The following is a 14200-nucleotide window of genomic DNA, read 5'->3' as shown; positions in this document are numbered from 1 at the left end:
GAAGACAACTTGCATAAGTCTGGTCCAGCTCACACAGAAACTTAGTGTTAGTTTGAAGTAGGTGCTCCCTCCTGGTTTATGAAAAATGCTTGCTGAACATATGGCACAGTCATGAGAATTAGAAAAATGTGTTTCTTCCTTCAATGGATGCAGCCTTATGCTGGGATGACCTTGCCCTCAGTAAGATGCCCCTTGCAAGACATACTCTTTGCTTGTATGCATGGTGTCCTAGACATATCCACTCATTTCTATAACACAGATTGTGACCATTTCTGGAATAGTGGGAAGAATGCAGAGCAGAGTCTGGGTTAATTGATTGATAGAGGAGTTTGGTTAAGAAGGATGAGTAGAAATTTGCTAGTAAGCAGAGAAGTATGCTCAGGAGAAGATTCTAAGAACGTGAGGTTGAACTAAGCATGAAACTTCATGAATACTTGAATTGCCAGTTCTGAGAATAGAATGTTGGAAATGACAGAAAATGGCTTGAATGGATAAGTCAGACTAAAAATGAAGAGGGCCCTGAATTTTAACTTGAATAAGAAAGCTGAGTGCTGAAGAATTGATGCTTTTGAACTGGGGTGTTGGAGAAAACTCTTGAGAGTCCCTTGGACTGCAAGGAGATCAAACCAGTCCGTCCTCAAGGAAATTAGTCCTGAATATTCACTGGAAGGACTGATGCTGAAGCTCTGATACTTTGGCCACCTGATGTGAAGAGCTGACTCATTAGAAAAGACCCTGATGCTGGGAAAGATTGAAGGCAGGAAGAGAAGTGGACAACAGAAAATGAGATGGTTGGATGACATCACCGACTCAATGGATATGAGTTTGAGCAAGCTCCAGGAGTTGGTGATGGACAGGGAAGTGAGGTCTGGTGTGCTGCAGTCCATGGGGTCGCAAAGAGTCGGGACATAACTGAGCAACTGAACTGAACTCAATTTATTTTTATTATTGAAAGCAGGAGTCCAATAAAAGATATTGAGCGTAGGCATGATCTGATTTTATTTTACTTTGGAAAGCATCTCTGGAGCCAAAACAGGAAGTAGACTAAGAGTTAAAGGCAAACTAGGGGACCAAGAAACTGGCTGGAAGACTTGCAGTCTATTACACTACTCCATACACATCCATCCTCTACAGCCCTCTACTTTCCCTTTCTATTAATAGCAGTCAAACAGAAAAATGTGGGGAGCAATGGTGAAAGAAGAGGAGATGAAGTTTAATCTGGGGAAAAGAACGGGATGAGAGCACTGTATATGAAGATCAGTCTTGCTGGCAATTTCAGTGATGTTCACACCTGCAGAGAAAGCAAATTTTAATTTACTTGCAGAGCAAATTGGTGGGAAAAAATGTGAATAGAAACTTCTGAAAAATATGGTGATAAAGGCAAAAAGAGATTGTTAAGCTCATTGCCACAGTAGCTTCTGGAGTCTCGGCCCAGCCTAATGTTTATTTGAGAGATGTTTTCATACAATGTATCATGTTTTTTTATTAAACAATCAATTCATATGTTATGCCATTTAAATATATGTTGCCTTCTCAAAATGTCTGTGGAATAATCTCTCAGGCATGTAATTAATGTTGTGTTAAAATTATGTTTAAAAAGCTGAACTTTTTAGTGTAAGCATTTAATCTTTTTATATGCCTTCTTCTCACCTTCACTGAATCTCTTAGCTCAGTCATTCTATGAAAAATAGTACTTTAAAAGAATGGCAGTTATTCTTACTGGTCAGCTTCATGTTATAATTATTACAAAGTCAAATAAATAGTCACAGCCAATGATTGATGATCTTTCTCTAGTGTATGGAATTTAACATTTTAAAATTTTAGCTTATGTCTCACTTGCCTGTTGAGTTATCAAAATAATATAGTACTGTACAGCCAATGCAAACACACAAATTAGAAAAATAGTAAGATCTGGGTCCAGTATGAGAGCGTAAGTAGAATTTAAGACCTATGAAACAACGTAGGGATTTGATTTTCTGTCTAGAAGTGTGTTTTTTCTTTTCTTTTTTGATTTTTTTTTTAAGGTTGAGGTTGTTTGTATCTGGAGGGCATCCATGACTTGGCCAGGGTTACCCAGCTAATTAGTGGCAGAGCTGGAATTAAAACTTTCCTGCCAATTTAGTGTTGTGTTCTTTCCTTCTGGGTCATTAACAGCTGGTCTTCTTGTAAAATTGCATGAACTGCATTGTTTGAGAACTCCGTTTAACTAGATACACAGAAAGAACAAAATATTTTTGGTGAGGGTTTCTTACAATTGACAATAGGCATTGCCATCTTTCTGGAAAATGCAAATTCAAGTAAATATGCTGACTGGAAAATATGTAATAAGAGCAGAAAGGAAGTTTAACAGGTGACTATTAATATAGCTTACATTGACAAGTGCCTATTGAGTGTTAGATAATTTCATCTCCCTTGTCACTACCTTTAGACTTAGAATGTAAAGGGCTTCTCTCCCTTAAACAGTTCTTTATTGCATTTGTATTATTTGCTGGTCTGATTTTATTTCTAGAAAAATGGAGGAAAATAATTAAATGATACTATAAGTGATTTTTATGAATAATTTGCTGGAATAGGCATCATTTTCGATTACATTGTTTCTTTTTAATAAAAAAAGAACTTTGAAAGTGAACAAGTTAGATGAAATAATTTTTTGAGAAGTGATATATTGTCTAAGACGTAGAGTTAAGTGAAATTGAATGGAGTCATAGTTATTGATATTTCAAGTGACTAATAAATGGCTAGGAAGATGTTTATCATTTATATTTTAGAAAAATATTCTGTATTTTGAGAAATAGCAGTTTACTCCTTTTGTATTAAATCTTGTGAGTTGGTATTCATTTTCAGAAGTAGAAAAGCTATATAGATCTGGTTTAATTCAGGTACACATTGAAAAAAACATACAATTATTATAATTCTATATTCACCAAGTCTGATTTATTATGAAGACTATGTTGACACAAATCATCAATAAACAGTCTATAATAGGAATAGAAAAAAATTTTGCTTGAATCTAACTGAGGACTGTAGCCTGGAACACAGATTCAAGAGGCACTTGAACAGTGTTCCCCCAGACTATAAAATGTAGGAGGCTAAAATAGGCAAAAATCAAAAAGGTATGTAAGGTGTTTGTCAAGAATTAGTATTGAATCTGGCAAGAAGTAAGGATCTTGTTAAGCAAGGGTTGGTTTGGGGCCCCAAGTGTTTGCACACTTATAAACTCTATAAGAGAAGACCTTTAAGCCATAAGGTTGCAGCTGTATTGAGAATGGCTTTCTTGCATTGGAGAAGGAAATGGCAACCCACTCCAGTGTTCTTGCCTGGAGAATCCCAGGGATGGGGGAGCCTGGTGGGCTGCCATATATGGGGTCACACAGAGTCAGACACAACTGAAGTGACTTATCCACAGCAGCAGCAGCATCAGTGGTGTTCTTGAGTTTGAAAAGGTTCAGAAGATTCAAGTTCTCAGTGATGCAGGACTGTCTCAAACTATATCCACAATAGCCACCCACTTGCATTTTGAATGCCTGAACCACAATTACTCCATTTTGATTTTTATTCTTTAATTATTAAAGCAGATATAAAATTCATGTTTCACAGGCTATAAGACAGGCTATTCTAGTTAGCATAAAGTTTGAGCCAAATCGTATACAAGCCCAAATGACTTCCCCATAACTCAACACATGAAAATTTCTTCTATTAACTACATTTTAGGTAAAGTAACTGATTTTTAGATAAAAATAAACAGAAAAAAGTTAAAAGTAAAATATTAATATTTTGTTTTCTTTGGTGAACTGATGCGTTTGCACTCCAGTTACTGAAAAAAAAAAATATTTGACTGTACCCTGTGGCTTTGTGGGATCTCAAAACTTTATATCATTAGTATTGATCACTCAGCTGTATATAGTAACACACATACAAAAAAAATTCAAATTGCTAGCTTGGGTTTATGTTTGAAAAGTACACGTCTACTTAGTAAAAATTACTAGATCTTCCACATTTACTAAGATCTTCAGGACCTCTCTGGTGGCTCAGACGGTAAAGCACCTGTCTACAATCCGGAGACCCAGGTTCTATCCCTGGGTTGGGAAGATCCCCTGGAGAAGGAAATGGCAATCCACTCCAGTACTATTGCCGGGAAAATCTTATGGACAGAGGAGCCTGGTGGGCTACAGTCCATGGGGTCCCAAAGAGTTGGACACAACTGAGCGACTTCACTTTCACTTTCAGGTTATTTACATGCAAATGAAATTTGGCAAGCCTGCTCTCACTCCATTTAAATGTATCTCTTAAGTGCTTGCTAAGTGCCAGGCAAAGGGTTAGAGATTATTCTAAAGATGTGTTTGAGCAAACAACATATATATAAATGGTATACAAGTATATTGATCACATAATAAAAATATACCAAAAATTATAATATCTTAGATAACAAGTAAAATGACAAAAATTGTTGTTACCTCATGTAATCCTCACCACATTCTTTACTTTCATTCTCATTTGCTTGAATTGTTCTCATTCTCATTTGCTTGAATTTTTTAATTGTTTTAAGCTAGCAGTCTTCCAAGAATATTTATAACTGTAAGGATCAACTGCTGTCAATGCCACCTTGGGACTTTCTTAATCCATCTCTGTGTTCTGGTTACATGCAAAATTTCTCTCATACTATGGCAGGGCTGTATTTAATCCTTACTTTCTCCACCCATTTAGGGTGTATGTTGCTTAGTAATACACCATGCATGTTTTTAAAGATTTATCCTAATTTTTTCATGATCTTTTACAATTTAATATTATTGTGTGGTTGTGTTATAGATTGGAGAATTAATATATATTTTGGAAGGAAGAGGCATTATTCCTTTGCCTTCCAGATTCTTTCCAGTGGATTCTTCATCTCCGCTTGAGTATAGCTGTTCTCCAGAAGAAGGTAAAGTATTCATGCATTTTATATAATTTCTAATGTTGAAGGATGGTATTGTTCTTCATAGAGTCGCCTAAGCACTCTCACAGCACATTTTTCCAATATATAATTACAGTTTCAAAAGCTCCCTTTTAACTTGAATATGTCTGCATCCATGGAATAGAGCACCATTTTAACACTTAAGAAAATGTCAAGGGTGCTTCTTTTTAAATCTTTATTTTAGTCTTCAGATAAATATTGAAATTTGGCATTCAGATATTTACTCAGCAAAGTTTTCCATTTTCCAAGTATTTTGGAAATAGCTACAGTGCCAAATTCTATATATTATAATTTGTTTGTTGTTGTTTTAGTTGCTAAGTCATGTTTGACTCTAGAGACCTCATGGATTATAGTGTAAAAAATCTACCTGCCAATGCAGGAGATGCAAAGGATGAGGGTTCGATCCCTGGGTTGGGAAGATTCCCTGGAGTAGGACATGGCAACTCAACTGCAGTATTCTTGCATGGGAAATCACATGGACAGAGGATCCTGGCAGGCTGCAGTCTCTGGGATCACAAAGAGTTAGAGCTCTCCAAGGATCAAACCTGTGTCTCCTGCATTGACAGGTGGGTTCTTTACCACTGAGCCACCTGGGAAGCCCTATATGATATTAATGATATAACCTGTACTTTCACGCAGTGTTCTAGTTTAAAGTTGTTACTGAAAGAAAATTGCAGTTCTTCCCAGTCCTTGAGAGATATCTTTCTTTACATTTTTTTTCTGCTCCTCTTACTTCTAATCACTGATAGGAGAACAATGGCCAATGACTAGAACTCTTTAAAGAGAAAATTATCTTTAATTCCTGAAAACTTACCCTTAAATTACTGATTTAGAACTACTCAAAATGTGTTGCTGTTGTTGTTTAGTCACTCAGTCGTGTCCGACTCTGCGACCCCATGGACTGCAGCACGCCAGGCTTCTCTGTCCTTCACCATCTCCTGGAGCTTGCTCAAACTCATGTCCATTGAGTCAGTGATGCCATCCAACCATCTCATCCTCTGTTGTCCCCTTCTCCTCCTTCCTTCAACCTTTCCCAGCATCAGGGTCTTTTCTAATGAATCAGTGCTTCATATCAGGTGGCCAAAGTATTGGAGCTTCAGCATCAGTCCTTCCAATGAATATTCAGGACTGATTTCCTTTAGTGTTGGCTTGTTTGATCTCCTTGCAGTCCAGAAATGTGTTACTGTTTATTTTTACTCCGGTTAATAAAGGCCACAACTGCAGTGTTATATTTCAGACCTCCCAAGTCCACCCTGGATAACAATATCAAGGGCATACATGATCATTGCAATCATGATTGTTTTTGCTTCCCCTAGTGCTTACTAAAGATGATCCAGTTCTGTATTTGAAATGTAAGCTCCACCAAATCTTGGATGTGGACCTTAAATTGCCACTAACTAACGAAGCCAAGGAAAAGGCCTTGACTTTTGCAGCACAGCAACAGATGTCGAAGATAGAGTATGAGAGAAGGTTGATCACAGGCACTCTGGAGAGCAGTAGCATCCGAGTGGCCATTGCCCTCCTGGGACTGACCAAGATCGAGGTAGGAATGGAAGAAAGAGGACGTACTGAAATTAGTCTATCTTTAAAAATGTACAGAGATGTTACACTCAATCATAACAATGTTTCTACATATAAAAATGATGAAAGTTGATTTTCCCCACAAAGACAGCTCTGTAGCTTTTTTCGTTTTTACCTCATTAAATAATAAATCTGAAACAAACTGTTGTACTAGGTAATTTTAGGCATTACACTGTGGTGGTTATTTCACAGGAATTTTCAGTTCCGGCTATACATTAGCGGGCCCTGGAGAATTAATGCCAGTGCCCAGACCCCATTCTAGAACATTGAATTGTTCTAGAGAAGGGGGTGAGTGGGAACATGTTCTAAAAGTTGCCTAGGTCATTCTGTTGTTCATCCAGAGAGGATCAATTCTGGGGTCAGATACCAGACTCTAGCACTGTCCAGCTGTGTGACTGTGAGCTGGTAACTTAAAATTCCCAGTTTTGATTCTGGGAAACAAAATTCTAGCTTTGATTTTTTATATTTGTAGTAAGGAAATAATGGTCATTAATAAAAACTGAGATAATTATGTAAAATGCTTAGTATAGTGCCTGGTATATAGTGCTTTCTAGATATATGTCTTTGTTGTTATTTGTTACTATTACTGTAGATTCTTATTATCATAGCTTGACCTCTTTCTTATAATTAAAATAAGGTACAGTCAAATGTCCACAGAGCCACCAAAGCAAGTCTTCTGAAATATAAACCTCTGCACTTTGCTCCTTTTCTCCCCTGGCTTTTCCAACTTGTGTCAGAATGAAAACCACCATGCTTACAATAGTTTTCATGACCCTCCTGGTCATCCTGGTCAGCCCCAGCATCTCCACTGAACCATCCTCTTCCCTAACCTCAGTGTCTGCACTGGAGCCCATTCACTCCCATCCCACCCTGTGCACAGGCCTCCCTGCTGTTCTTCGTGTGCCCAAGGAAGGCCTGCTTCCTGTGGCCTGTGCACGTCCGTCCTTTGTAGCTTTTCCCTGGACCTGAGAGACTATGTCCCTCTTCAGGTCTGCTGGAATGCTACCCTGAGGTTCTGCTTTACCGACTTGCATTTCTAATAGAATCCCTTACTTCCACCAGCTACTCTCCAAACCCTAAACTCCCTTCACTTTTCTCTTAGCAAAAACTATCTAAATGCAGAAAATAACTAGAGAAGGGTTGAATGTGCAAGTTTAAGAAAATCAGCTACATCACATCAGAACATATAGACACATCTTTCTCTGCCATTATACAGGTAGTCATAGTTTTCTTTTCAAGCATAATTATCATTGTACTCTTTAAATATGATAATGCTAATGCTTTTTGCAGTAGAATGATAAACAAGATTGATTTTAAAAGTACCCTCTCCTTATGTAGTATTTGACACATTTTTTCCCAAATGCTTTTATGTGCACTCTTCAAATTATTTCATTGAATCCATGGAGAAATGGAGAGAAGATAGAGTTACACTTGTAATACAAAAAAACAGGAAATGACTGAGGGATAAAAAGATCTAAGTTGCTCTAACTGACAGGACAGAGATTACAGCCTAGATCGAGGCAGAGATAAATTCTAAAGCTGGAAAATAAATAAAGCTAAACACTCAGAGACACATAGTACATAGTAAACCTCTTACTTTTACAGACCTGTAAACCAAGACTCCAAAATAGTAAGATAGTAGCCCAAGGTGACACCACTGATTTGTGACAGATTAGAAATAGGCCTAGGTTTTTACCTCCCAATCCATGGCTTATTTTGTTGCCCTGTATAGCCTCCAGATCATATGTTCATTTCTTAGTTTACTGCCATGAAAATGTATAATGGAATAAATGAAAGTCTACAGTCCTCTGTTATAACATAAAATAACTATATAACAAAATCTAAAATTATCCTTGAAATAAATCTGTTTAGAACTAAATCTAATTGAATAAAAGTAATTACTTTTCTGCCAAAGAAAATGACATGTCTAATTTTTTATTATACAGCCATATGCAATTTGAATCGTTGAAATATTTATAAAGTAATAGCATTATGATGTATCTACTTTATATACTGCAGGAGACAGGATCTTTTGTCAGGAACTTGAATATATCTGGCACTTTACACATAGAACTCATATTGGATTCATATCCTCCTGGCCATTAATAAACCAACTCTAATGATATACTCAGTGGTACTAGAAAGATTCAGAGCTGACAAGGGAGTTACCTAATGTTTTCTATTACCTTCCTCAATTTCACATTTTAAAACTCATACTTTGTACTCTGGGATAAATGGCAAAGAAATTCATTGAAATTTTGAAATTTGACATTTTTAAAAAGGAAATCTGAAAGATCCCTTTGGTGAGGATTCAGTAGGGTAAAGAAAAGGTTTTTGTATTTGTCAAATGTAAGTGTACTTCAAATCTTCAAATCACGAAGTAAGTACCTGTTGATACTATCAAAGAGAAACAAAGGCAGATACTAGGTAAAGCAAGGATGAATTTATTCAGTAACTGTTGCATCAGGGAGAAGGACCCAGCATGAACTGAACTCAGGAGAGAGAGTGTGCTGGAGCCTGAGGAGTGTCAGGGATATACAGAAGTTTACAAGAAGCAGGAGGGAGCTGGTCACAGTGATCTGGACTTGTTAATTGATGCTTATAAAGAGAAACAAACTTCTGGAATCTTTATGACCAGAGATAGGTAGTGATTCAAGTTAGAACTAAGTACCCACCTGGCTGGGTGCATTAGCTCCTTGAACTTTTGTATTTCAAAGAGAGAGTTCTGAGGTCCTAGAGAAGACAGTTCTGGGTGGTAGATTTACATCTCTAAAGACGGGATTTATAATTGCCAGCTTTTAAAAGTAAGTGTTCTGAGGTGAAGGGGGAGCCTATGTGCCTATATCAGATTTTGGCTAGAACAAACAGTAAATCATCCTGGCAGCATGGCAGCACTGAACTTTCCCAGACAGGCACTTTAAGGGGGACTGGAGTCATCCTTGGCATATGACTGGAGCTGTTAGAAACGTTAGCACTTGTTCTAGTCGCTTTGTGTGTGTGTATGAGGGAGAGGGGTGGACAAAATCATTTTTTGTGCTCAGAATCTGCATTTTCTATAGGCTAAAGCTGAGGCCTAATTGAGAAGAGGGCTTGGAGGAACCTAACTAGAGTCTGATCAAGAAGAGAATCTGTATCCATACATATTATTTTGAATGACTTGCAGATATAGAAGGCAGATGGCATACTTTGGGGTAAAGAACTAGTTACTGATATGAATAGAAAATTTGTTCATAATAACTAGAAAAAAAGCCAAATCAAAACAATAAAAATATAAATGAATTAATTTACCTTTCTGCATATACATTATTTTAATTGTCAAAATAAAGTAAGTATAAAATGTGGCTTTGTGAGAAAAAAGTATTTGTGAATTTTATAGATAACAAACCCAGTGAATGAGATAACTGCCAGAGGAACTAAAACTAATTTTTGTTGAGTAGTGGTAGCATGATCACAATCATGATGATGGCAAGGACAACAATGGCAATGATAATGACAGGCAATATTTATTGAATACTTACAATATGTTCCAAGGACCTGGCATTTGTTTATACTTTAAAAATACCAGGGATAGGCAATATGTAATATTATTGCCCCTGTTTTACAAATAAACACTTTATGGCTTTGATTAATAACCTAGCCAAGCTTACTTAGAGTCAGGTTATAAATGCAGACAGTCTGGCTTCAAGAAGAGTTGGTCTAACCATTAGACTGTACTACGTGTTTAGCAGTAGAGGGACCAGATAAAAATAAATATTGCTTGGTTCATACTCGGGGAGCTGGGTTTTTCTTTGTCCTATTTCAGTAAGGACAATATTGAAGGAAATTGTATCTAGAAGAGCATATTCATGGGGGTAAGTTCTAACCCACATTGTATAAGTAATATTTGAATGGACTAAAGATATCAAACCTATTTGAAAGGGATACTGGGAGGTTTGTGGAGGGGTAGGACCTAGTTTTATATAAGCATATATATTTTTTTTTTCCCTCCAAATTGTCATTAGCAAAAGAGAGGGGACTAAGTGTACTGCTAATAAGAACTAGAGCTGACAGGTAGATGTTAAATAACACAAGGTTCAACTCACGGAGGGAAGTACTTTCTCTAGTGGACTGTTCACTAATGGATTGATCTCTTCCTGAGACAGTGAAATCCTCAGCACTGAAAAGATTAGAGCAGGGGACATATCTCTCAATAAAGGGTAACTCTCTTGAGTCTATGAAACATGTTACTGTTGTCTCATGCCAATTAAACAATAGTATGTCTAAAGAAATGAACAAATTCAATATCTTGAGGGATTTTTTTCCCCCATATTTGGAGTCTAAGTCTAACACTGTTTTCTCATTTTGGAGGCAATGGGAAAAAGAATTACAGTCTAATTTTACTCTCTGTTTATTTGCAGATGTGTATGCTCTTTAATGTTTCAAAGTTGAAGAAGCCAAAGTCCATTTTATACAAAGCAGAATTGAGCCTTCCGGAACTTTTTGATATCCCCAAGACAGTCTTCATTCCTCAGATTCCAGAAACTCAAGTTGAATTGGCTCAATATCAAGGAAATGAATCTGCGGAAAAAACAGGTAACCAGTAATGTTAATGTGTAGACTGAAATATCTAGCACTGGCTTTCTGCTGCTGCTGCTAAGTCACTTCAGTTGTGTCCGACTCTGTGCGATTGTGCAATTTTAAAATACAAAGAAAAGATTATCTTAATAGGTTTTTCATAATGTAATTGAAGAGAAGGTGCAGCTATATAAATACAAATTGTTGAATGATACTTTACATTGTAAATAACTGATATACTACATCACAGTAATTTAAATTATGTACTGAATTCATGTGCCAAATACTGGTACTGAAATTTACTGAAATTTGCCAGCCTGTCTTTGTTAAAGAGTGGTTGTCTGATTAAGACCATAAGTTCTTTTTGAGGAAGGTAATTTCTTGCTGTCGCAGTGAACTTGGGTACAGAAATTGCACTGGAGTTGAGGCTTAGATTGGCTCTAAAGGATAGGAAGGATATTGGTAGCAAGAACATTTCAGAGGACAAAAGTGCCATTTATGGGTAATTTATCTTTCATCTGGATAAGGTCCTATTTTAGTTCAGCACCTATTTTTTGTCTCCTTTATTCTGAGTATTTGTGATCAAGCAGGACTATGCCTGGGTCTTCCCAGGTGGCACTAGTGGTAAAGAATTTGCCTGCCAATGCAGTAGACTTAAGAGCCTTGGGTTCGAGTTCAATCCCTGGGTCAGGAAGATCCCCTGAGAGGGAAGACATAGCAACCCACTCCAGTATTTTTGCCTGGAGAATTTCATGAACAGAGGAGCCTGGCGGGCTATAGTCCATAGGGTCTTGCAAAGAGTCAGACACGAATAAGTGACTTAGCACTCACACAGGACTAAGTGAGATTTAACAAAATACAAACATTTATATTATTAAATGCAAGTGATAAGATGTAAACACAGTGATAGAATAATTTAAAGTATTCATTTTTTAATTTTTTAAAAAATTTTAATTGATGTATTTTTGATTTACAATATTGTATTACAGCAATACAGCAAAGAAAATAAATTATACATATATATATATACATTATTTTCCATTATGATTTATTGTAGGATACTGAATATAGTTCCCTGTACTATATAGTAGGATCTTGTTGTTTATCCATTCTATATATAAAAGAATGGGGGTTACATCTGCCAACCCCAACCTCTCACTCCTTCCCCCCAACCTTGGCAACCACCAGTCTGTTCTCAATGTCCCTGATTCCCTGATTCTGTTTCTGTTTCATAGATAGGTTCATTTGTATCATATTTTGTATTCCACATATACATGATATGGGCTTCCCTGGTGGCTCAGATGGTAAGGAATTCGCCTGCAATGCATGAGACTGGTTTTGATTGCTGGGTTAGGAAAATCCCCTGGAGAAGGGAATGGCAACCCACTCCAGTATTCTTGCCTGGAGAATTCAGTCCATTGGGTTGCAAAGAGTCGGATATGACTGAGTGACTAACACACATATGTGATATGGTTTGATATTCATCTTTCTCTTTCTGACTTCACTTAGAATAATAATTCTGGTTGCATCCATGTTGCTGCAAATGGCATTATGTCATTATTTTTTATGGCTGAGTAGTATTTCATTATATATATATATAAATCTTCTTTATCACATTCCTCTGTCAATGGACATTTAGGATGTTCCCATGTCTTGGCTATTGTGAGCAATGCTACTATGAACATAGCAGGGCATGTATCTTTTTGAATTATAATTTTGCCCAGTAGTAGGATCACTGGATCATATGGTAATTCTAATTTTAGTTTTTTTGAAGAACCTGCACACTGCTTTTCATAGTGGCTATACCAACTTACATTCCTACCAGCAGTGTAGGAGAGTTCCTTTTCTCCACACTCTATCCAGCATTTACTGTTTGTAGATGTTTTGATGGTGGCCATTCTGACCAGTTTTAGGTGGTACCTCATTGAAGTTTTGATTTGCATTTCTCTAATAATTAGTGATGTTGAGCTTCTTTTCATGTGTCTATTGACTGTACATCTTCTTTGGAGAAATGTCTGTTAAGATCTCTTGCCCATTTTTCAATTGGGTTGTTAGTTTCTTTTTGTTACTGAGTTGTTTGAGTTGTTTATATATTTTGGAGATTAAGCCCTTGCCTGTCACATCATTTATAAATTATTTCTTTCAGTCTGTTGTCTTTTCACTTTATAGTTTCATTTTATAGTTTCTTTGCTGTGCAAAAGTTCGTAAGTTTGATTAGGTCCCATGTGTTTAATTTTCTTTTTATTTCTGTTGTCTTGGGAGACTGATGTAGGCAAACTGGAGCAGTTTATGTCAGAGAATATTTTACCTGTTATTTTCTAGGAATTTGATTGTGTCATTTCTTCTACTTAAATCTTTAAACCATTTTGACTTTATTTTTGTGTATACAGAAAGGGTGTGTTCTAACCTCATTGATTTACATGCAGCTGTCCAGCTTTCCCAACACTACTTGCTGAAGAGACTGTCTTTTCCTATTGTATATTCTTGCCTACTTTGTCAAAAATTAATTGAATGTAGATGTGTGGGTTTATTTCTGGGCTCTCTATTCTCTTCCATTGACCCCATATCTGTTTTTGTGCCCATATCATGCTACCTTTGTCTGAAGTCTGAAAGGGTTATGCCTCCTGCTTTGTTCTTTATCTTCAAGATTCCTTTGGCAATTCTGGGTCTTTTGTGGTTCCATGTGAATTTTAAGATGATGTGTTCTAGTTTTGTGGAAAGGGTCATGAGAAGTTGACAGGGATCACATTAAATGTTTATTGTTTTGGGTAGTATGGCCATTTAAAGAGTATTTAATTCTTCCAACCCAAGAGTGTGGGTTATTTTCCCATTTTTTTTGAGTCATTTTCATTTCCTTTATTAATATTTTATAGTTCTCAAAATATAAATCTTTCACCTGCTTGATCTGGTTTATTCCCAAATATTTTATTTTTGGTGGTGTGATTTTAAAAGGTATTTTTTTTTAAACATTGCATTTCTGGAAATTCATTGTTGGGGTAAAGAAATGCAACCTATTTTTGTATGTTAATCTTTGTATCCTGCTACCTTGCTGAATTTGTTTATCAGTTTATGGTGTGGAGTCTTCAGGTTTTTTATATTTAGTATCATATCATC

The 14200-nt window shown here is 36.6% G+C and overlaps 1 protein-coding gene across 1 annotated transcript in view; it reads left to right on the top strand.

Annotated features, from left to right (window-relative positions):
- The window catches only part of CFAP47 (cilia and flagella associated protein 47), a 504236-nt gene that overhangs the window by 282683 nt on the left and 207353 nt on the right, over positions 1–14200 (top strand). The window contains exons 44-46 of the mRNA XM_068963234.1: positions 4807–4918; positions 6268–6494; positions 10930–11058. Of these exons, the coding sequence (XP_068819335.1) occupies positions 4807–4918; positions 6268–6494; positions 10930–11058 (468 nt within the window). The remainder of the gene's footprint in view (positions 1–4806; positions 4919–6267; positions 6495–10929; positions 11059–14200) is intronic.

Source organism: Capricornis sumatraensis, chromosome X, assembly GCF_032405125.1.
Source record: "Capricornis sumatraensis isolate serow.1 chromosome X, serow.2, whole genome shotgun sequence".
NCBI lineage: Eukaryota > Metazoa > Chordata > Mammalia > Artiodactyla > Bovidae > Capricornis > Capricornis sumatraensis.
Note: the sequence above shows the minus strand (reverse complement) of the source record. Positions and strands in the feature narration are given on the sequence as shown.